General features: G+C 38.7%; 1 protein-coding gene across 2 annotated transcripts in view; it reads right to left on the reverse strand.

Moving 5' to 3' along the window:
- Positions 1–23130, reverse strand: part of cers5 (ceramide synthase 5) — a 57785-nt gene that overhangs the window by 18757 nt on the left and 15898 nt on the right. For both annotated transcript variants that reach the window (XM_067415387.1, XM_067415388.1), the window contains exons 2-3: positions 8098–8203; positions 4111–4241 (exon numbers count right to left, since the gene is read on the reverse strand). In XM_067415387.1, the coding sequence (XP_067271488.1) occupies positions 4111–4241; positions 8098–8203 (237 nt within the window). The remainder of the gene's footprint in view (positions 1–4110; positions 4242–8097; positions 8204–23130) is intronic.

Consider the following 23130-nt stretch of genomic DNA (forward strand, 5'->3'; position numbering starts at 1 on the left):
CTGATCCCAATGGCTGATGGTTTCTCTGATCCAGACAAACCATCAGCTATTTTATAAAAAAACTACAACAAAACATTTATATTTGTCTGGCTATCACCAGTGCACATGTAGGTGTGTCTGTTTCTTCAGTCGAACACAAATGAAGATTTTTAACTTTTTCTATGAGAGGAAAACATACAAAAAAACAAAAAACACATGCTTGGACAACGTGCACAAAAACCCTGCTGCTCCTGACGACACATTGATTTCTTAAAGGACAACTCTGGTGAGAAATGAGCCTAGGGGTAATTTAACAGATGGTTACCGAGTAGATCGTTCTCTGGGATGCGTTTTCATGAAAATCGAATGTAAAGAGTTTTATCTCTAAAAACAGATTAGCTTATAACACTAGTCTATGGGGCACAGGGTAGTAAAATTAAATCGCTAGTTTATACCACTAACAAGGCTCAAAACAGCCTCACACTAACACGGCAGCATAATGAGGGTCCCTACATGCAAACCGAAGCATTGAGAACTTTGTAAGAGTACAAACAGTTTAATAAGAAGATACGTTGTAAACATAGTTCACGGACAGGCACCATCTTGGAAAACAGTCTCAATGAATCGATTCACGAGCGCTGTTCTTAGTGAGCTGGTCGATAGGAATTAAGTTTGTGAAATGTAATAACATGGACATTTTTAGTTTTATTTATTTATTTTCTCTGTTGTGTTCAGTGTTTTCTTCCGGAAACAACGGACCATATGAGATTCAGTCACAGTTCATCACTTAGCAGAGCGCTCGTCGCTCGATGAGTCGAGACTGTTTTCCAAGATGGCTGCTGTCCGTGAACGCGTAAGGCACTATGTTTATAAAGTGTCGTCTTATTAAACTGTTTGTATTCTTACAAAGTTCTCAATGCTTCGGGTTGCATGTAGGGACCCTCATTATGCTGCCGTGTTAGTGTGAGGCTATTTTGAGCCTTGTTAGTGGTATTAACTAGCGATTTAATTTCACTACCCTGTGCCCCATAGACTAGTGTTATAAGCTAATCTGTATTTAGAGACAAAACTCTTTACATTCGATTTTCATGAAAACGCATCCCAGAGAACGATCTACTCGGTAACAATCTGTTAATTACCCCTAGGTTCATTTCTCACCGGAGTTGTCCTTTAAGACACGAACCGATGGGTTTCTGTGAGAAACCGAACAGTATTTGTTATTTTTTTACCTCATATCCAAGCTGATCATAGGTATATACCATGTAGATTCCTCATTTGATCGATCTGCGCAGGCACAAATGAGGATCTATATCTATGATCGCGTCAGTTTTGACCTCATCAGACGGAAGTTACTGCCGATGGCAAAACTTGATGAGACTCAGAGATGTGTCGTCAGGAGCAGCAGGGTTTTTGTGCACTTTGCCTAAGCATGTTTTTTTTTTGGTATGTTTTCCTCTCATAGACTTCTTACCTATTCACTCCATTATATGACTGGCACACAGCAACGGTTGGAGTTAAAGATCTTCATTTGTGTTCTACTGAAGAAACAGACACACCTACATGTTGGATGCACTTGGGGTAAGCAGATAAACATCTAATTTTCATTTTTGGGTTAACTAACCCTTTAAGATTGAACATAGGTCTGGGGAGTCTGTTCTGTATTTTCTCCTGCACAAGAGGAGTGATCAACGGGCAACGACCCATCACTTCTCTATCTGTCATCGTGTTAAATCCACCAATAGCGCGCCAGATGGATAAGCCAGTCTGTGATTGGTTCCCACAAAAGTGTAACAGTAGCAGTAGAAATTCATGTACTGGTTTCCAGACTGAGTTGCAGAGCGAAATCAAATTGCCGGCAGATCAGGCTGGGTTTACCCAGTCTACATTTATATATATTTTAACCTTAATTGCTCATCTTGCGCTGCTCTGCGGATCCCCACAGATTGCGTAATCATGTCGACCGCGCCGAGTGAACGTTTGAAGACTAATGCTGCGTTCCAGGCAACCCGTAACGCGTGTTTTTCCAATCGTCTAGCCGTGAAAGTGCCCTGGAACCGCCGTCAATCCCGTGACTTCCCACCTGTGAACTCATACTAGATCGATGTTCTCCCAGTTACGAGTTCTGACGTCACATAGCCCACGAAACAACAATGGCAGCCCCTACGGATATACAAATAACATCAAATAAGAGGTATAACAGCTTCTGAATCATCTTCACACACAGTTTAAGATATTTTAGATTTTAGTCTGAGAGCGTATGCAAGTGTATGCACACTATACTGTCCATGTCCAGAAAGGGAATAAAAACATCATCGCAGTAGTCCATATGAGACATCAGTGGGTTAATTAGAGTCTCTTGAAGCATCCAAAATACATTTGGGTCCAAAAATAACAAAAACTACGACTTTATTCAGCATTGTCTTCTCTTTTGTGTTCCTCAAATAAAGATTCAAAAGGTTGTGAATCAGTGAATCAATCAATGATTCGTATCGCCAAAAAGACAATGCTGAATAAAGTCGTAGTTTTTGATATTTTTGGACCCAAATGTATTTTGGATGCTTCAAGAGACTCTAATTAACCCACTGATGTCTCATATGGACTACTGTGATGATGTTTTTATTCCCTTTCTGGACATGGACAGTATAGTGTGCATACACTTGCATACGCTCTCGGACTAAATCTAAAATATCTTAAACTGTGTGTGAAGATGAACGGAGGTCTTACGGGTGTGGAGCGACATTATGACATCAATTTCCTTTTTGGGTGAACTAACCCTTTAAATAATCAAGGAGTAAGCACCTTTGGCGATAGAAGTGATTGTAAATGACCATTAAGCCCGTACGGTCCGCCATGCTTTCTTTACATCTAGCTCCCACAATTCCTGGCGCTCACGCAGATTGGCGTGACTTTACCTGGAGCGTTACAAAGTCCTGAGTCGTGGTTTGAAGTCGTATTTTACGGCCTCAAAAACCTGCCTGGCCCGCCTTTACCAAAAAACACTTTATCTTCAATTTCACAGTCGTCCGACATCATTGTGTTTGTATTAGTCTTCCCACGAGCGCTTTTTGAACACGAGGGCGGTACTTTTGCCCTAGTCTAGCATGTCCTTTCCCACGTAATTATGTAATCTGTGGCACATCGCAGAGCAGCCCAAGATGAGTAATTTAGGTTAAAAAGTATATCGTTTTGTTTTGTTTAAATGTCCGATGGTTTTTTTCTAGATAAGACCCTATTCCTCTGGGATCGGTCAGAGCCTCTGAAGCCCTTCCTTTAAAACACAACCGTTGGTTGAAGTCCATTATGTGGAGAAAAATCCTGGAATGCTTTCCTCAAATTTCTTTTCGACTGAAGAAAGAAACACATGAGCATCTTTGATGAGAGGGGGCTGAGTAAATTATCTTTAAAGTGAAATAATCTTTTAAATTCCTCATCGCTTTCGATAAAAGCATGTTAAAGAGCTCCACAACGGAGGCTCTCTTTCATTATCACACGGCTGTGAAATACTTGATTCGGATTGGCCAATCGTGCATTCCAGCGGTACGTTATTTCCAGATAACAACCGCTCATCCGGGTACTACGAGTTATCTTGACTGGTCCTACTTCTGTGCTTAACGCTGGCGCCATCTTGTGTCTTAAACAGCCGTGGGTTACAATGGAAGACTTCAAGGCAGGTTTCCTTTATAACGTTTTAAATATGGATATTTTTCTTCCACAAACGCATCGATTGGAATCAGAAGGCTCTATTAACCCATCGGAGTCGTGTGGAGCACGTTATTTGATGGACAGCTGAATTTTTTATGGACTTCAAACACAACTACAACTACTGCTGGGATTAACGTTAGCCTGGACTTTTTAAATATAACTCTGATTGTATTTGTCTGACAGAAGAATGTCATAAACACCTATAATGACCTGAGGGTGAGTAAATCATAGGCTTGGTTTCATTTTTGGGTGAACTAACCCTTTCAGCATTCATTCTCAACATTTAGCAGCAATAGATAAAGGCTTTAAGGTTGGAACGGTTTTTCTTCGCGGAAGCTTTGCGTAAGAGCTGATAAAATATTTAATATTATTCCCTTACATATACTCTGTGCGCTAATGTACTAGCGCTAGCAGAAAATGGAAACCTACATGCTCTCGCAGAACTTGGTTCTTGTGCTGGGTTTGTCCTGGTTCCGCCGGTGCCGAAACCATCGCTGGACCTTCCTCACGTCCCAGTCCAGCTGTTTAGACAAACCTTCTAAATGTCGGGAGTCCGGCGACTACAAGAAACAAGGAAAATGTGTGTAAATGTCATTTCCATCATTCTGCTGTGGAAGTGATGCTGCCAGTCATTTAGAAAATGGCTGCCAAGTTTAATTTCATTTTTACAATTATATTTAATAATTCCAAATACAAATGCAATTTAATAATATTCTTAAACTTTTTGCATAAATTACAACTTGACCGGAAATTATGTACAGTAAAAATTTTTGTTCTCAATAACTTTACTTTATTATCTTTACACATTTCATGCATTTCATCTAAAGAAACATTTGTCTACTTGGTAAACAAGCATACTAACCTTTAATACAACTTTATAAGATTAAAAAAACCTGTTGTAGAAATTGTTACACATGTAATGTGTGTAAATATGTATGTACTCATACATTTCTTGAACTTTTTGTTGTTTTAAATTGAAATAAACAATATATTTATTATGAATTTTTACATTGTACAATGTATGTCTGAGATGCAAGTAAATAAATACATTTTATTTTTAATAATAATAAATACAAAATAAAAATAAACCTCTGTGATATAAAGAAACCTCTGCGGACACTAAATGATCCAAGTTATTCAACTAAATATACAAATAAAATGAATTAATTAGGTCTTATTTAATTCTATAAACTATAACGCTGCATTCACACGGGGCGTAGGCGTTAACGCTTCCCATTTAGTTTGAATGGGTGACATCATCCGTTGCCAAACTGAATTGTGGGTTCCGTCGCGGCGCTTCACTCGCGTTGCAAGCGGCAGAAGTTGAAGAATTCTCAACTTTTCAAGCGCCAGTGCAGGCGTCATCCAATCAGATCGCCGTATGCAAATATCCTACAGCAGACGCTAGCCAATTGCGTTCATTACTGCTCCGTGAACCATCCAGACCATAGACCGTTAAAAATCCAGACGCAGCTCCTGGACCACTATGTGATATTCTTCCCGCTGTCGGCGCTTTTTCAGGATTTAATGTACTTAACAGCTTCGTGCACCTGTGCAGTGCGCTGACAACAACTACACGGGCAATCGCACTCGCACATACAACCAAAAAAGGCGCTTTTTTGTGTTGTGTTTTGGTCCAAGCAGCAAGTTAATGTGATTGGCTATTGTCACTATGACGATCGCGTCAGCACCCAGCTTCAGCCACGCCCTCCGTCAAGCGTTAACGCCTACGCCCCGTGTGAATGCGGCGTAATACTGATCTGCCAACATTGTCACTCTATGATAATTTAAAATAAGCTGATAACATCACTGTTTTCTCCAGAACGACTGTACAAACAATCAAATTTTGTTGCAATATTGTCCTGTTTGACACTGTGAAGCTGCTTTGACACAATCGTAAATGTAAAAGCGCTTTATAAATAAAGTTAATTGATGATTAATTGATTGACGTTCATCGCCTTTAAGTCCCCTGGCCTGTAGTCAATCATTTTATTCAGGGTTTCCACTCTTTCATGAACACCAAGAGTCACAAAACCATGAATATGCAAATTAGTCCCTCCATCTCACACCAGCTCAACTTTACTGTATACGCTGCACAATGGCAAGTGGAAATACTGGTTTAAATCAGCCACATATGAAGCAGAAACTGATTTAGAGGAAGTGGAAGATATATAGATGTAGAGGCTTGTCTACATATTGATGTATCAGACTGGTAATGCGTTTTATGCCTCTCTTTATACAACGTCGGACACATAACGGTAATTATGATTAGCCTTTGGCTTGACAACATGAGCGACACTATCAGTTGTTTGATAATGTACACAAACCATGTTCATTATCTCAGTCTGCCTTCAGTATCAGTCAATCAATATGCTTAGAAATGCTTGAAGAGCGTCAGGAGATAAAGGCATTTAGTTCATCATTACATTGTAATATACACGATAACTCACCTGCTAGATTGCTAAATCTACACGTTTTTTCTTATCAGCAGAAAATATATAGCGGGAAAAACCTGGCTTCTCCAGACTCCCCTGCAGATGATATGCCAAAGCCCGCCCCACACGCGACGGGATTGGTTACAAGGTAGTTTGTGATATCAGTAACACCGCCCATTTCAAACTTTCAGCTCAATGGCGTTTTAAAGAGAAAATACTCAACAATGGTGTTGACTTCTGAATTTGCACATGGCTTGTCTTAAAGCTACACTGTGTAACTTTTTTAGTTTATTCTTAGCTAAAAACACTTAGTTCTTTCAAATATGTGCTCATAAATGTATATTTACTTCTTTCAAGTAATAAAGTATTCCCGTAAGTTTATAATATGCCATTGAAAACACATACGGGTGAGGGGTTCGAATGCCAGTCGCCATGTTGCCCCTCCATCTTGAAAGTACATTAGCCACAGAGGGACATACCCGTAAATTCAAGCTTCGCCTTTCGCGTTTTTACACTCGATGGCACCGTGTCGAATGTAAAGAGGGGGATTGCCATGTTAATCTTGGACTAAATCGGCCACCGTAGGAGTTAAAACGAAATCAGAATCGAGAGGAACAGAAACTAATATTCACTGGATGGTCATATACCTTTACACCGCTAGATGGGGGGTAATATCACAGTGTAGCTTTAAAGTATATTAGAAACACCACATTTAAACAACATTAAAAACTTGGGTTTCACTCAGGGGATCTTTAAAGGGTTAGTTCACCCAAAAATAAGAGTAAGACCTTCGTTCATCTTCAGAACACAGATGAAGATATTTTAGTGTAAAGCTGAGAAAGGCGTCAGAAAGGCCTCCATTGGCATTCAGTACATTCACACTCACAAGACCCATAAAGGCACTAAACACATCGACACAAAGTCCATCTCACTACAGTGGCTCTACAATAATGTTACAATGCGACTAAAATAGTTATTGTGCGCACAAAAATCACAATAATTACTTTATCCACCAAGTTATTGCCGTGAACTTGACGCATGTGAGAGAATATGACGCAGATCCGCCGTTCATGACCCGGAAGAGGAGGAGCGAGACATACACGGAAGACAATAACTTGGTTGATAAAGTCATTATTTAGATTTTTTTGCGCACAAAAACTATTTTAGTCGCATGGTAACATAATTGTACAGCCACTGTAGTGAGATGGGCTTTGTGTCGATGTGTTTAGTGCCTTTATGGGTCTTGTGAGTGGGAATGTACTGAATGCCAATGGAGGCCTTTCTGAAGCCTTTCTCAGCTTTCAACAAAAATATCTTCATCTGTGTTCTGAAGATGAACGAAGGTCTTACGGGTGTCCAACGACATGAGGGCGAGTAATTAATTAAATAATTTTCATTTTTGGGTGAACTAACCCTTTAAGTAAGTACATAAAAATCCCTGAACTCAAAGATCAACAGAATAACCTGCAAAAAATGAGGTCAAATTGACAGCCCTTTTTTCCCCGCTGTCTAACTGAAACGATCAGATAAGCTCTACACCCATAGCAAAACGCCTGATAAGGAAGATTTACAGCAGTTCAACAAACGGGTCTTTGAAGTCATTGGTTATTGTAAAGATAAATGTTAAAACTTTTACAATAGAGTCTCTATTATATTCATGTTGGGTAATGCTAAACCTGTTGGAGGTGTATTTATGCACGGATTCTCGGCTAAAGTTGAAGCCCTGCGTGAGGACATTGCCTTGATGGTCTCATAAAAACACAGGCACAGCAGAGGAGCAACAGGTTCATTCAAGAGAAAAAACAGGAACGGGACACTGAATAAATGTTTTTGATTAAAACACATTTGATCATTCTGCTATTGTCGTCTTTGATTTGGTTTTAGTTGTTGTTTCAGGTTAAGCCAAAACACTTTGGTAGATCTCCGAAATGCACAATCTCTCAAGGCTTATCTCTTTATTTTCCGTTACGCTAAAGCATACCTTTGTGATAGATGTAAACACTTTCTCCAGGACGGCGTTGGGCTGAGCTCTCCGACTAAACTCCGTCTGGATCTGAAGGATGGAGGCACATGGACCTGCGATACACCTGCAGGAGGAAAGAAGAGATAAAACTGGATCTTATCTATCAAATGATTTACATGCTGTTCCTAGTGGAGTACAATGCAATACTATGGTCACAGGTGTATGAAATCAAGCACTAGGCATGCAGACCCATCTACACACATTAGTGAAAGAATGGGTCGCTCTCAGGAGCTCAGTGAACGCAAGCGTGATAGGTCGCCACCTGTGCAATAAGTCCATTCATGAAATCCTCACTACTAAATATTTCACGCTCAGCTGTTAGTGGTGTTATAACAAAGTGGAAGCAATTGGGAACAACAGCAACTCAGACATGAAGTGGTAGGCCACGTAAAATCACAGAGCGGGGTCAGCGCATGCTGAGGGTCACAGTGTACAGAAGTCCGCCAACTTTCTGCTGAGTCAATAGCTCCAGACCTCCAAACTTCTGTGTCCTTTAGATGAGCTCAAGAACAGCTTCATGGAATGGGTTTCCACGGCCGAGCAGCTCATCCAAGCCTTACATCAAGTGCAGTGTAAAGCGTGGGATGCAGTGGAGTAAAGCACGCCACCACTGGACTCTAGAGCAGTGAGACGTGTTCTCTGAGTGACCTATCACACTTCTCTGCCTGAGAATCCCATGGACAAGTTTGGGTTTGGCAGTTGCCAGGAGAACAGGACTTGCCTGACTGCATTGTGCCAAGAGTAAAGTTTGATGGAGGGGGGATTATGGCGTGTTTTTTTTTTTTCAGGGGTTGGGCTTGGCCCCTTAGTTCCAGTGAAAGGAACTCTTAATGCTTCAGCATGCCAAGACATTTTGGACAATTTCGGGATCCCAACTTTGTGGGAACAGTTTGGGGACGGCCCCTTCCTGTGTCAACATGACTGCGCTCCAGAGCACAAAGCGTCGGCCCATAAAGACGAGCAAGTTTGGTGTGGAGGAACTTTACTGGCCTGCACAGAGTCCTGACCTTAACCAGATAAAACACCTTTGGGATGAATTAGAGCGGAGACTGAGAGCCAGGCCTATTTAATCTAAAAGATTACCTTAAAGTGATGATAGCTAAGTTGTATTTTTCTTCCGCAGGTGGTTAAGTTAGTGCCTGATTATAAAGAAAAAAAAAGTTATCATTCCTGAATAACAAAAAACTACAAAAAAGTGTGAATGTTAAGCGTCTCATCTGAATGAAATAATCCATTATTCATTGGCTTTAATATATTGGCCAAATTCTCCTATTGGGCCGATGACGATAACATTATAAATGAACATATCAGCAGATACTGATATGGTTGTTAATATATATCGAGCATCGCTATTGTTTGTTTGTGTTACACACACGAGTGATTCCTCAAATGGTCGAGTACAGTTGCTAATAACTGACTTTTTAACTTTCGCTAACTTGAAAAACACACAACCAAATCCTCCCAAAACGTACAGTTAAAAGTGGTTAGGTTCCTCTCTGAATCCTCAGGTGAGGTTTGTGATCTACGACATAAACTTTAGAAACTTAGCTAGTTGGTTCTGAAACACATCGTCTTTATCAGCAGCATTTCTGAGGCAGTAGAACAAGATGTTAATTTGACTCATGCAAAATACAGCAAGATTCCTAAAACTCCACCGAACGCAAAACAAGCCATTCTGACTCGCTGAATAATGAACGCCAGCAGCTGCTGACAAAACTGAAGGACAGGAACATTAATAACTGTGGCATTCCAGATTCATCAAGATCTATAGACTAGTGAACAAATGAAAGCTGGCAGTGGATAATGGAAACACATTTGCAAGCCCTCACATCTTATTGTCAGGTGAGGTTTGTCACACTGTGAAGAATCAAACATTCATGTCTGTTTAAACACAAAAAAACCTCAGTAAGAACATGCTTTTCTTAGAAACCTGGCAACAAAAAAAGACGTTTCGTGTCTGTGATGCAACTTTGATCATGTGTGTTTTAGTCATTTCTAGTTTGACTTTCTAGAAAACTGTAATACTGTGATTTTGTGGCATGCAAACTAGCATCCCAAACTGCCCGATATAACAACACCAGTTTAACCAATGATGTGCATTTTGGGCGGGAAGATCTGTTTGTCTGACCAATGGCAGACAGAGAAAAGTATTCAGGAAACCTGTTTGGAAACATTTCAGCAAACCAAGTGGGACAGAAATTACTCACTTTACTCACAATTCAGTTCTTTTATACTGAATTAAACATTTAATTGACTGATTTTTGACAAAAGTGTTCACTGAAATGTAAGTTTTAGTAAAATTGTATTTAGGCAAATGTTGTTTACTATTATTTATTTTTAATTTGGTAAAATTAACAATAAATAACGTGATATTTAGTTTTTACAATGTAGTATTGTACAATAAAAGCAATTAAATATTGTAGTTCATTTAATTAAAAAAATGGAAAAATGTCATTCATTTTTAGATAATCACTTTTTACTTTGAAAATTTCGAATCTACTTTGCAATAATGGCTATTTGCTAAAATATTGTTTCTAAAAATAAATACTGGCAGATTTATTTATGATTTAAAGCAATGTTACACGCAATGGCTACATTAGCAATCAACAGTAATTCAATAATAAACAAACAAACAAATATATTAAATATATATATTCAGGGCTTGACATTAACGCTTGTCCGGGACAAGTGGATTTTTTGAAGGGACAAGTGAAAGAGAATTTTACTTGCCCGACGGACAAGCGCCTGATTAAAACAAAAAATAACTAGCGAATCACCAAAATGCAAGAATGATTGTGCATTAATTTAGCGTAAGTGGCGATCGATAGTGGTGGATAATAATATATGATGAACTGACGATAATAAGGTCACACTCTTGACACTCGTATAGCCTCTCGAGGAGAAATTACAACACTTGAGCGTTTAAGTGTTTTCCTGAACACCATCATGACTGAAAATGACGCTGATTTTATATGACAGTTTCATAAACAATTAATTAACATTTACTTAACGTCACTTACATTTTAGATGCAATATTGAGTGCTTTTGTTTCGATTTCAGCAGCTAAAATCGCTCACACACACCGTAACCGCAACGCGTCTCACAGCAACAAGTGTGTTACGGAACGATTCAGTGTTTGAATGAATCGTTTGAATGAACGACTCAATAGCTGACTCATTAGGACGGGCACCTGCTGCCACCTACTGGAGGTTTAGTTTCATGTTTACTTTCATAACATACTTTCCAACATTTCTTATGTCTATTCAAAACTACAAATCTCAAAACATTATTTAATGCAGTTGTCATTTTTCAGTGTAAATTATTTAATTTTATTCTCAACAGCCCAACACGAACGCATTTTTCAGGTTCAAAACCGCGAGGCGCACTTCACTCCCTTTTTTGGTCGGCGTTTTTTCATTCAAAAATGAGCAGTGTGCTTTAATGTTTCTAGGCAACCCCCGAATCACCTGTACTGTCAGTCAAATCAATGTAACGGTCAACACAACGGAAGGCCCGCCTATTCATTCATTCGATTGGACAACAGAAAATAAACGCGATGACGTTGCACGCTTTTCCGCTCAGAGGTGACTTTTTTCAACTTCATGCGCTCGGAGCGCTCCTTCAAAAGCGCCCGGGGGTCATAAGCAGCGCGCATAACGCTCTCTGCCAACCGAAATCCATTCAAAAAAGGCGCCTCTCGCTGCAAAAACGCGTTCTGTGTGATCAGGGCCTTATAGTGTCTTAATTTAATTGAATGTATTGATCAAATTTAACAATATAAAATTAAACCTGAAGCATAGCCTATATTTAATAAGATTAGGGGGGAAATGCCCTTTATAAAAGGTAAAAATATCGCAAATTTGAAATGATTCAAAATAAAAAATAAAATAAAACAAATTCACAAATATGCAGATTTAAATATGTTAAAGCTGATTGAACACTGGTAAGAATATTGCTTCAGAATAAATTTTAGTTACAACACACACACGCGCAATTAAAAAAATATCAAACTTTTTTCCGGACAAGCAAATTTTTTACTCGGATAAGTGAATGAACGATTTACTTGTCATCGAAGGACAAGCACATGAACATGCTTAACTCTTTCCCAGCCAAACACGGAAATTTCCGTTATTTGTGAGAAAACGCTTCCAGGCCAATAACGGAATTTTCCGTGTTTTCACTGTCGGTCGCTAGGGGGCGCTATTGCGCATCTTCTGAATGAGTACTGAATCTCCTGATCAAAACACACGTGAGGAAGACGCAGTGAAACGAGCGATCGCATGTAATCATATGCATATTAAAAATAACGTGATCATCCTCATTAAACAGCATATGAATCAAAACTGCCTAATGGTACTGAATGAGATGTGGACCCAGGACGAGCTACAGGACTGTGTAAGCATTAGGGGTGTTGATGGACTCGATTGACTCCATCTGTGTTTGATCATCGCTATGAATCTGATCTGGAAACGGTCTTTCACAAAAATTAGATTTTCTCAGCTTTTTGTTCAAAATGTTGCTTTTTTTATGAAACCTACCCATATTCAAGTGTTGATAAAAAAGGAACGCATGAAGCTAGAATAAAACGATTTTTTTTGTTTAAAAGAAGAGGGTCAGCTCTTTATTTTGATATATTGCATGCTCAGATATTCATTTAACAAAATATTCTATGGGCTATTAAATTTTGGTGAAAATTATCAAAAACCCTGGCTTTAAAAAAACTTTTTTTTAAAACGCTGGTGGGGATTTAATGTCAAGCCCTGATATATATATTACAATATCACCAACAAATAGTTTATCTTCGAAGTTAATCTTCAAAAACATACACAAAAACAGCCACACTATTAAAAATGACACTTTTAATTTAATATATGATAGAAATTCTAAAATTACTCCAGGAGAAACCTTTTTAAAAATGTCCATTAGTATATTTACTGAATAAAAACTTTAAAAAATTGTCAAATATAATTTAAAAGTGGGCATTCAAGTAAAATATGATTTACACAAATTGTAAACCGGTTTCTCTTTCCCTTTCATTTAATATCAGTGAATAAGTGACCAAATACCTACTTTCAAAATAAAACTAATTAATTCCTTGATTTATTTCTGGATTCATCTCCGTTTGCCATTTTTTTGTAAATGTACAGCAGATTCAAAATGGGTTTGAAACACCTGGCAAAAGACTTGCCGAAAACAGAAGTTAAAGCTGAGTTAACTGCGATCAAAGTCCTTAATATAAACCTTCTGAACTTAATATTAAACATCTCTCAAGCCATAAAATCAGACCAGTGAGCAGCTTGATAAATACACCGCTCCGTAATGACCCCACAGACTCAATGGCCGGCACTGCAATGTGTTGACAATGGTTGTTTTGAGCAGTTCATTAACCCAGAATTGGCGCGGACTGGTGAACTATGTGGCGTTAAACTATGCCGCCGGCCCACAAACGACATACTCAACTGTGGAATCTGACACTCGTCGTAAAAGCGAACTTTACCAATGGGTTTTAATTAAAACGTGGAGGAAAGATATTTTAAGTGTCTCAGCAGTGCACCAGAATTAGCATTGCTGGCTTGCACAAGTCTAAGACGCAAACAATGTTGCGTAAACACTGACATTCCCTGCCTGACACATTCGCAATCCTCCCTTTATGACGACGGGGTCAAAGTGACATTTGGGTCTGAACTAAATATTAGCCTGCGGACTGGAGCTTGGCTTTGGACGACGCTAAAAACTCAGCTAGTTCAACAGCCAAGCACAAAAGATTTGAACAATACAATCTCGGTTCACCTCAGACATCGGTGCTCAGAGAAAATCTCATTCATTAAAGTTAGCAGCCGGTCTTGACTTTACGAGTCACATGTCCGTCTGTGTTTTGTTTCAGAGTGGGCTTCATTGGTGGGACGTCTGAAGAGGCAAACCGTCGGCTCTAAGTGAACAGACTTGATGTGGGCAGAGGGTTTTCCTACTTTGAGACAATAGAAAGCCTTGTCACTGCACACGTGATCTTTTGTTGGGTATATAAAGCCGGGTATTTTGCACACAAGTATCATTTAAAGTAGGGGCTGAACATTTCCTGAAAATTACACATAAAAAAACTCCAGGAAAGTTAGCAAAAATTCCTCTCTATTTTGAACTGCAGAAAAAAAAATTCCCGTTTAACATTAAAAATATCAATACACATTTACTTAAGATGGAACATTTCTGGGAAACCCATCAAAATTGAGACTATACTTAAACCAAGAAAATAAATATGTGTCAGGTGAGTAAGATAATCTTGTTTTACCTTTGAATTAAGTACATTAAAATGATTTCTTGTTTTAACATCTTAAGCTGTGGGACAGTTTTCGGGGATTTCCGCCTGGATTTGGCCTACCTGAACTGAAAAGCTTCCCATACACACATACAGTAGTCTCTAAATACACAATTTTGGTGTCATTTTACAGGAAACTAGGGCTGTCAAAATTGCTCAAAAATGACGTTTGAATATTCCCTCTAAAACAAACACGAATATTCAAAGTATTCGAACATCTGGGTGCGCATTTTGTCAATAAAAGGATAAATTAATACAAAGAGACATAACTACTTGTTATAGGGAGTTTAAGTTTATACATATCTGACAACGTATTACACAAAAACAAGTAAATTAACTAATGGCCAAGAGCGCAGACCTCTCTCTCTCTCTCTCTCTCTCTGTGTGTGTGTGTGTGTGTACAAACTTTGAGTGCTGACCAACAGTTTCGTGCAAGCAATTTAAGGTCGCGAGACTCGCGACGCTTGGCCCAAATATAGCAGGCTTCATTGATTGATTGAAACAAATATTATTAATTTAAGTTTTACAGCATATTGAGCTCTCCGAGCGAGCTCTGCTGTGCTATTAAAGGGTAAATAATCACACCAGTGGAAGCAGTGCATTTATCCTTTATTCATGCAGTAAGCCTACACTTTAGTGTTTCTGTTTAACGTTAAATAAAATGAGGCATGGTATGCTAACTGTATCTTACATAGCTTGCATTCAACTTTATCTCGCGGCTCAACAATTTTACCTCCTACCGACCAAAATCCAACGTACTTCCAGACATGGCTTTAGATTATGGAGTTAAAATCTCTTTCTCTGCTGCGGTCGAGTTGGGCTCTGCACTTTCTGCCATCTTCCCTGCAAGACTGTGACCTGTCCCTGAACCCCCATGCGCGCGCGCTCACTCGCAAAGCAGACCGCCACGCCTCTACTGCCGCGGCGGGGTTTTTTTCCGCTTTTTAATTTTTTTTTTATTTGAATATTAATATTTCACCTTCGAAATTCGTTTTTTAAAAACTATTCGAATATATATTTGAATTTAGACTATTCTAAGCTATATGTGTCAACCTAAAATGAACACTTTTCACAATGTTGAAGTATTAAACTCATTCAGATATTGCGTGCCGTTGCGATATGCGTATTGCGATATGTACATTTGCGATATTTCGATATATTGCACAGCCCTAATTAGGCCTGTCACGATAACAAATTTTGCTGGATGATAAATTGGCCAAGAAATTATTGCGATAAACGATAATATTGTCGTTCTGAGACCATTTTCATATAAAATAATGCTAATGGCATAAAAATGCAGGTACACCTCTTCAAAGATCAATGAACTTTAATTTCTAAAGACTATTTCACACTAAAAAATTTAAATATCCACAATAAATGAACAAAACGACCAAAAACAATAAAAGCAATGAGCTCTCAGTCTGTTTAAAAAATGCATTTATATAAGTACCAAAAACAATAAATAAAATGGATGAAAACTGCAGCGGATGATTGTATTTTAGGAGCATATTAGGGGTGGCGGTTCCCCAAACCCACGGTTTCGTATCACGGTTTAGGGTCACGGTTTACCGTTCTGTACGGTTCTTGTTGTTGTTTTTTCTTTTAATCCAGAAATGTACTTCAGCATATTATATATTAATTATCCACAATTTAGGATACAGTATTATTTTTTTTTTTTATATATCATAGCCTAATCATGCACAAACTGAACCTGACCATCTCTGAGGAAAGTGATATTTTGATACAGCGAGAGAGAAGACATTAATGACATGCTTTTCATTTATTTGGCTAAAAGGAGAATGTGTATTACTATCTCTACAGGAACTGTGCCTTTAGCACACAAAGATTGAACTGAAGAATTAACTCGCGTTTATCAAACTTCAGTGTAGCTTTAAGCCTCGTTTATACACGACGTGTCCGCTCGAGCGCGCGGCAAAAATGACGTAGACGCGGAGTGCGCGAGACCCCATTTCGCTTGCCGTTGTGCACGTCAAATGTTGTAACTTTGCGTGTGGCTCCGCAACCGAAGAGCCGCGAGATCCAGACAAATCTGCCGGCCGAGAATAACGTCTCATCACGCCGCACCCGGTCTGCGCGTCGACAATAAATACCTCCCCAAACGGACGAGGCACACGCAGTCAACAAGAGATGAGGAAAACAAAAAAGCATGCAAATGGCAATTAGCGCGGCCGGAAAAATTATCGAGATCATTTTTTTTAATCGTGCGATTAATTGATTTATCGACTATCGCGACAAGCCTAGCCCTAATATGTATCATTCAGCAGTTTTCAGTTTTATTCATCCGTTCAGGAAATTTAATTTGCACAAGTGTCCAAACACAATTTATACAATCACACACATCATTACAATTACAATTTATTTAACATAGAAATGGCAGTCGGTATGAATGAGTGTTTAAATCTCTTCGACCTGCTCTATCTACGACCTGATGGAAGTACCACAAACTCTCTATGTAATTTCTCTCTCTATGTTTTATGTAATTTCAGGGTTTTCTGTAAAATGACACTGGGATATTGCATTTATACCACTGTATTTGGGTATGGGGAAACTTTAGATTTGGGTAGGTGGAAATTACATTAAAAAAAAGGTAATATTCCACCTTTCAGATCCATTTGAATAAATCCTGCATACATGAGACATTTGAACAGTATTTGCTGCCATTAACAGCTAAAACTGTCTGCGTGCTAGAGCTCACAGGGCCTGAGTTACACACTTTCAAAAAATGTATTTATAACAAAAATATATATATTATTACAGCTCAGACACCATGCATGTTCAACACATTTAGCAGTGTTTATGTATCTTCAAATGGTTTCCTGTAAAATGACACCAAAATAGTGTATGTAGACCATTGTATGTGGGTAGGGGAGGCTTTTCAATTTGGGTAGGTCAAATGGTCCCAGAGTAATTTAGTGTAAATAGGTTACTTTGTGTAAAATAAATGCTAAAACTCGGATTCGATGTAAATTAGGATGAAGTGTGGCGTTTGTAACGGCTCCGGGTCAAAAGCTTCGTGCAGATTACATCACTGCCGTCACACATCATTTCTGGCACAGATTTTGCTGATGTTGGCACAGCAGGGATTCTGAACTGTTCAACTTTTGGCTGTTGTGTTTGCAGCATTGCCATGCCAGGACAGACAGGCTAACAACATTTGGCATTTTCTCACTAACTCGATTTGCGTCTCTGATAAGTGAAACATGACCTGATTATGTCCCGAGGGGGCGGAGACTCATTCAGTGTTTCAGACCAACATGACACCAGAAGAGGGACTATGGATAACTCAATGGACAAAAAACTATTTGATAGCTCAAGGTTAACTTACATGAAACAATTAACAAAGCCCTGATAATCACATCCACAAGCATTCAATACACTTAAAAAAATTATTTAGAAAAAAAGTTACATGGTTGCCTTAAAATTTAATACAAGTTAATACAATGAACATTTTGGGGGATTCGACAACCTTTATTAAAATATTATTAAAAGATTTTGTAGGCATATTGGGTAATTGTGTGTGTTTTATTTGTGACGACGCAGTGAAACATGACAAATAGTGCTGTTTTCATGATTAATCACATTTTTTATGTCGTTCAGATACAAACACATTTAAAGTTTCTATTTATTAAACCAATTTCCTTCATTGTATCAACTCAAATTTTTTATTTCAAAAAACTCAAAATTAAGGCAACCAGGCTACTTTAAGTTAAACCAACAATATTTTTTTTATAGTGTAGTTCCCAGCATGCTTTGCATAGGGATGGATCAGGAGAGTAAATGTTGAAAATAAGTGCTGTTTAATGTGTTTTTTTAGTAAAGGGAAAGACCTGTTAAAGTTTGATGTTATATTTGACATTTAAAAGTAGTGTTGATATTTGAGGTTCCCATTATGGTGAAGTTCAGACCTTGTGGTTAGGCTGTGCTGTGCTCAATGAGCTGTGACTGTGCTGATGCCAGTGATGAGATCTTTTACTTGATGATTACTTGCATGCTACAAATGCTACAATTAGCATACGATCAAGTGTTGTGTTAACTATTTGTTTTTTTATAGAAATAATATATAAATATATACAGTCCCTGACAAAAGTCTTATCGCTTATCTATTTTCTAGAAATACCTGATATTAACCTGACTTTTAATTAATTCATTGGTGTTAGAAATAGCTCATATGAAAAGCTAAAACCCTCCCAAATGATGTTTAATGCACTGAAATAAATAATTTTCACACAAAAAATATTTATAATTTAATCATGACAGAAAGGTCAAATTTTGGCAAGACAAAAGTTGTCGCCTATACAGAAATTGGACAAATTTACTGCAAATACAAAAATATGTCAGCAAATTAAGTTGTGGTGCTGTGAGATCCAAATTTAATATCTTGTATGACTTCCATGAGCTTGAAGGACTGCATCCATGCGGTTTGGCAAGGATTCACACAATTTATTGATGAAGTCATCAGGAATAGCTAAGAAAGCAGTCTTGCATGCCTCCCAGAGTTCATCAATATTCGTTGGTTTCGTCTTCCATGCGTCCTAATGACTTCAGGTGACCAGGTCTCGTGGAGCTCTGCTGCAGTGGAAAATGGGCTGGCCTTGGATTTGAGCCAACAAACGGTCTTCCCGAGCAGTTGTCTTGCGGGGTCTGCCTGACCTGGGCTTGTCAAAAATGTCTCCAGTCTCTTCAAATCTTTTTTTATCCTCTGTACTTGACGCTGAGACACATTGAAGGTGTCTGCCACATCAGCAGTGGATCTGGTCTTCAGCCTCTTGATAATCAAAACTTAAGTCTCAGGGTGAATCTTAGGCATGTTTGCAGAGGTCTAGTTGCAGTTGATGTGAAGGTCTAGTGTACTAGGGTTCTTTTTATACACACTTGAGACCTAATTGATCCATTATTAGTCACAGGGGAAGCTCATATGACAAGGTGACAACACTTATGTCTTTGCAAAAATTGACTCAATGGGCTTTACCAAGCTGTGAATATTAGAATACTTTTTTAAAGTTTAGTTTTTCACTGAAACATTATCACAAAAGCTGGTGGGATTAAAATGAGCCATTTCTTGTAAAAAAAATCTTGATTATTTCAGGGGCACTTTAGGTCAATTTGTACACAAGCGACAAGACTTTTGTCAGGGACTGTATATATATATATATATATGTTGTTGTCGTGACTCGTGAGCGCTAGTTGGTGTTCCAGTATCGGTTCGTCGAAACTCATTCATTGAAAAACGTTCTGCGGTGCAAAAATAAGTGTGATTAACCCTTAAAAGCATACCTCGGGTTGTTAGCGACCCGAGACGTCATTCACTACCCTGCTCCTCATTATTTTTTTTTAAAGTTAGACATCAACCTTCTTAGTATTCCTCAATCAATCCATTTTAAACAATATAACAAAACAAAAAAATTGAATTATAATTGAATGCCTGTTTTTTCACTAGTTTTTGTCAAAATTGTATAGGGTCGCTAACGACCCGAGGTGTGTAGGATTGTACGTATATATTTTTTTGCACAATGATAAATTAATCCATAATGACGAAATAGGGCGCAATTCACCTTTATTCCACAAGGTGGCAATGTCTGATACGCAATGATGAAGTGACGTTTAACTCAGTTACCTCTGACAGAAAACGAAACAATAATAATTATAATCTGCAAAACTTGAAATGGGTTAGTGATTTACTGCAGAGAGCAAGTACTAAACACAATCAAATATTAGGGTCAGTGTCTCTTGATGATGGATGTTCTCAAGAAGCTGTCAGTGATCAAAATATTGATTTTGAAGACATTGAAAATGAGTTGGAGAATATGCTGGAGATCGCGAATATGAGTCAAATGCTGCATGTACTGGTAAACGAACTCTGACAAGGACAGATGATGATGGTATTAAACATCTGCTCAAACTGAATCCTTCCAACCTCCAAAAGGTAACGAAATAGGTTTTATTTTATTCTTCTGTAAGTGTTACTCTAACATCAGGAGTTTTATATAATTATCACGACAGGTAGAGGTCTATCCATGTTAAATATAAATCCGGGTCGCTAACGACCCGAATATGTAAGAATGTTTGGCGAAACAGTCATGCATTTAAGGGTTAAAATTTTTATTTATTTTTTTTGCGCAATTAATTAACGCGTTAAAGTCCCGTAATTAATTAATCTTAATTAACGCGTAAGTCCCGGCCCTAATATATATATATTAATTTGACACAGTTCCCACAGTCTAAATATGGTCATCAACTTTATCTAGTTGGAATTAAACTAACCTAATAATAAATTAAAGGTTTAAATAAAATAAATAAATAAAAGTCTTAATAAATTAAAGTTCATACAACAAGATTACAACAAATCATTTCAAAACAACTCGATTTTGTTGGAAAAACGTAATTCAATTTCGTGGAAAAGTTTTCCTTAATTCAATTAAGTTTGTCCAACAGCTAAAAAATTTTTTGAGTGTAGTGTAAGTGTGGATGGTGTACGCCGATGTCCAGCATGTCAGAGTCCATCTGCTATCAGGAGGCTGATCTGGACCATGTATTAAATGCTCACCCCTGCATTACCATGGTTTAGACCAGGGGTTTTCAAACTTTACGATGCCAAGGACCCCCATATATGATGCACCTTTATGGGGGACCCCCTTAAATCCATCTATATATTATGTATGAAAAAACATTTTAACTTTTAGATAAATAGTAAGTAGGGGTGTCCCCAACTAAGGATTTACACATTTGAATCAGAATTTTCAAATCTCTCTATGATCGACCAAAAGTCTAATCATCTATGTGTGTGTAAACCATAGACTGGAAAAAATAAATAAACGGTATAAACGGGTTGGGAAGGGCAGGACACTAGTCAGTAGGAGGCTAAGACTATTTTTATTTTACTTTATACACGGCACACAGCCACCACTTTTAAGAAAGTGATCAAAACTACACACTACACATTCGTAAATTAACCGTTCTCTTATAACATTTAAAAGCCGTGATCGAAACACAGAACATCACACAAATATATAAAAGAACATTTTGATAAATAAACCTAAAAAAAAATACCTGCCTAGAGAGGAAAAGAACACTTTGAGTGCGTTTATATGCACGTTCTGAAGCCGATTGTGCCTAAAGGGGGTCGCACACCGGACTGAAGCTCAGCGCCGTTTCTCAGGTAATGTTATCTCACTTCAGGCAGACGTGAACATTATATACGCGCCGTGCGCGAGCTCAATTTTCAATCGACTTCTGACAGAAGAGCTGCACGATGAGTGTATCTTGTAGTACAGGGTGAAATCAGCACGTACATTCACGATTTGAGGGAAATATACATTTAATCGCCGCGGACAGGCGTCGAATGTCGCCGTCGGTGTATGTGTTCGAATTTTAAAGGCGCGGCGCGTCCGGTGCGAAGCTCAGTGCCCTTAAAGGGGCGATCACTCAGCGCCGCGACACGTCTTTATAACACTAATATTGAGCACCCCCGTATTGCCAAAATGGTATGATCCTCGTTTCAAAACACCCGCGAAGATTCGACCATGAGATCAGTGGTCGAATCCGGTCCTGCATATCGATGCATCGAATCTTCGACTATTAGGGGTCACCCCTAATAGTAAGCATGACATTTTAAATACAACATTGTTTCCAAATTCAAATTGGATATACTTAATGTTGGACGTATAAACCTGAAGAAGGTGTGCAAATAAAAATTACTTGTAAAATCAACTTTCACAATAAATGTATGTACTGGTAAGCAGATTGCGTACCGCATTAAGAATTCTGCTCTACGAACCCAGTGAGCATTAGCCTAGATATCTAGACGCACCCTAGCGGCAGCAAATCTAATCTGCCCGCGAGTGTCATCTAGCAACTCTCAATACCCTTCTGAGCTGTAAACGCCAAACTCTTGCCGGGCCAATCACATCGTCTATAGAGTCGGTGGACGGGGCCATAATGACAACGGCCGAGTTGCGTTTGCGTGCTTCTAGTAAACACAGAAACTGGCGAATGGCGGCGGTCTTTCGAATCAGCTTTGACCGCGACTCTGGAAGACTTGGAGTTAAGATTTTCTCTGAGAAAAGAGCGGCACTGAAGTCATTCTTAAAAAGGGAAGATGTGTTCAGAGTTTAGCCGACCGGATACGGTGGATGCTTAATCTGTCAACTAGCTCCGCTTCACCTCCGTTGCTCTTGTTGGTTGTAGCGCTATCCTATCGCGTGCAGAGGGAGTTTGAAAGACAACCGTTTATCCGCCCCTCGGATTGAGCTGTCAATGGTGAGTTTCCAGACCAAACATCTTGATGTGGGTCTGGCTTGTCAGGCTAAGTGAGCATGATAAAGGGGAAAAAAAATCACTAGCAAGATACAGAGCAAACATATACAATTCTGAAAGGTAAGATTTGGTCATTAGACTTTATCCATTTTTGCTTTATCTTTTAATTATCTAAAAAAAAATTCTGGAGGACCCCAGAAGTCTTCTATTTCGGCCTTCCAGAAGTCTGGAGGACCCCTGGAGGTCCCCTGACCCCAGTTTGAAAACCCCTGGTTTAGCACACTATGCTGGGAGGTGGGAATGCTCTCTCATATGTCCGAGTGTAAACGCTGGAGCATCCTGTTATAATTTGGATGAATACACTCAAAAAACCAAACAAAATAACTCCTTGGACAAACTCAATT

Source organism: Pseudorasbora parva, chromosome 14, assembly GCF_024679245.1.
Source record: "Pseudorasbora parva isolate DD20220531a chromosome 14, ASM2467924v1, whole genome shotgun sequence".
Classification (NCBI taxonomy): Eukaryota; Metazoa; Chordata; class Actinopteri; order Cypriniformes; family Gobionidae; genus Pseudorasbora; species Pseudorasbora parva.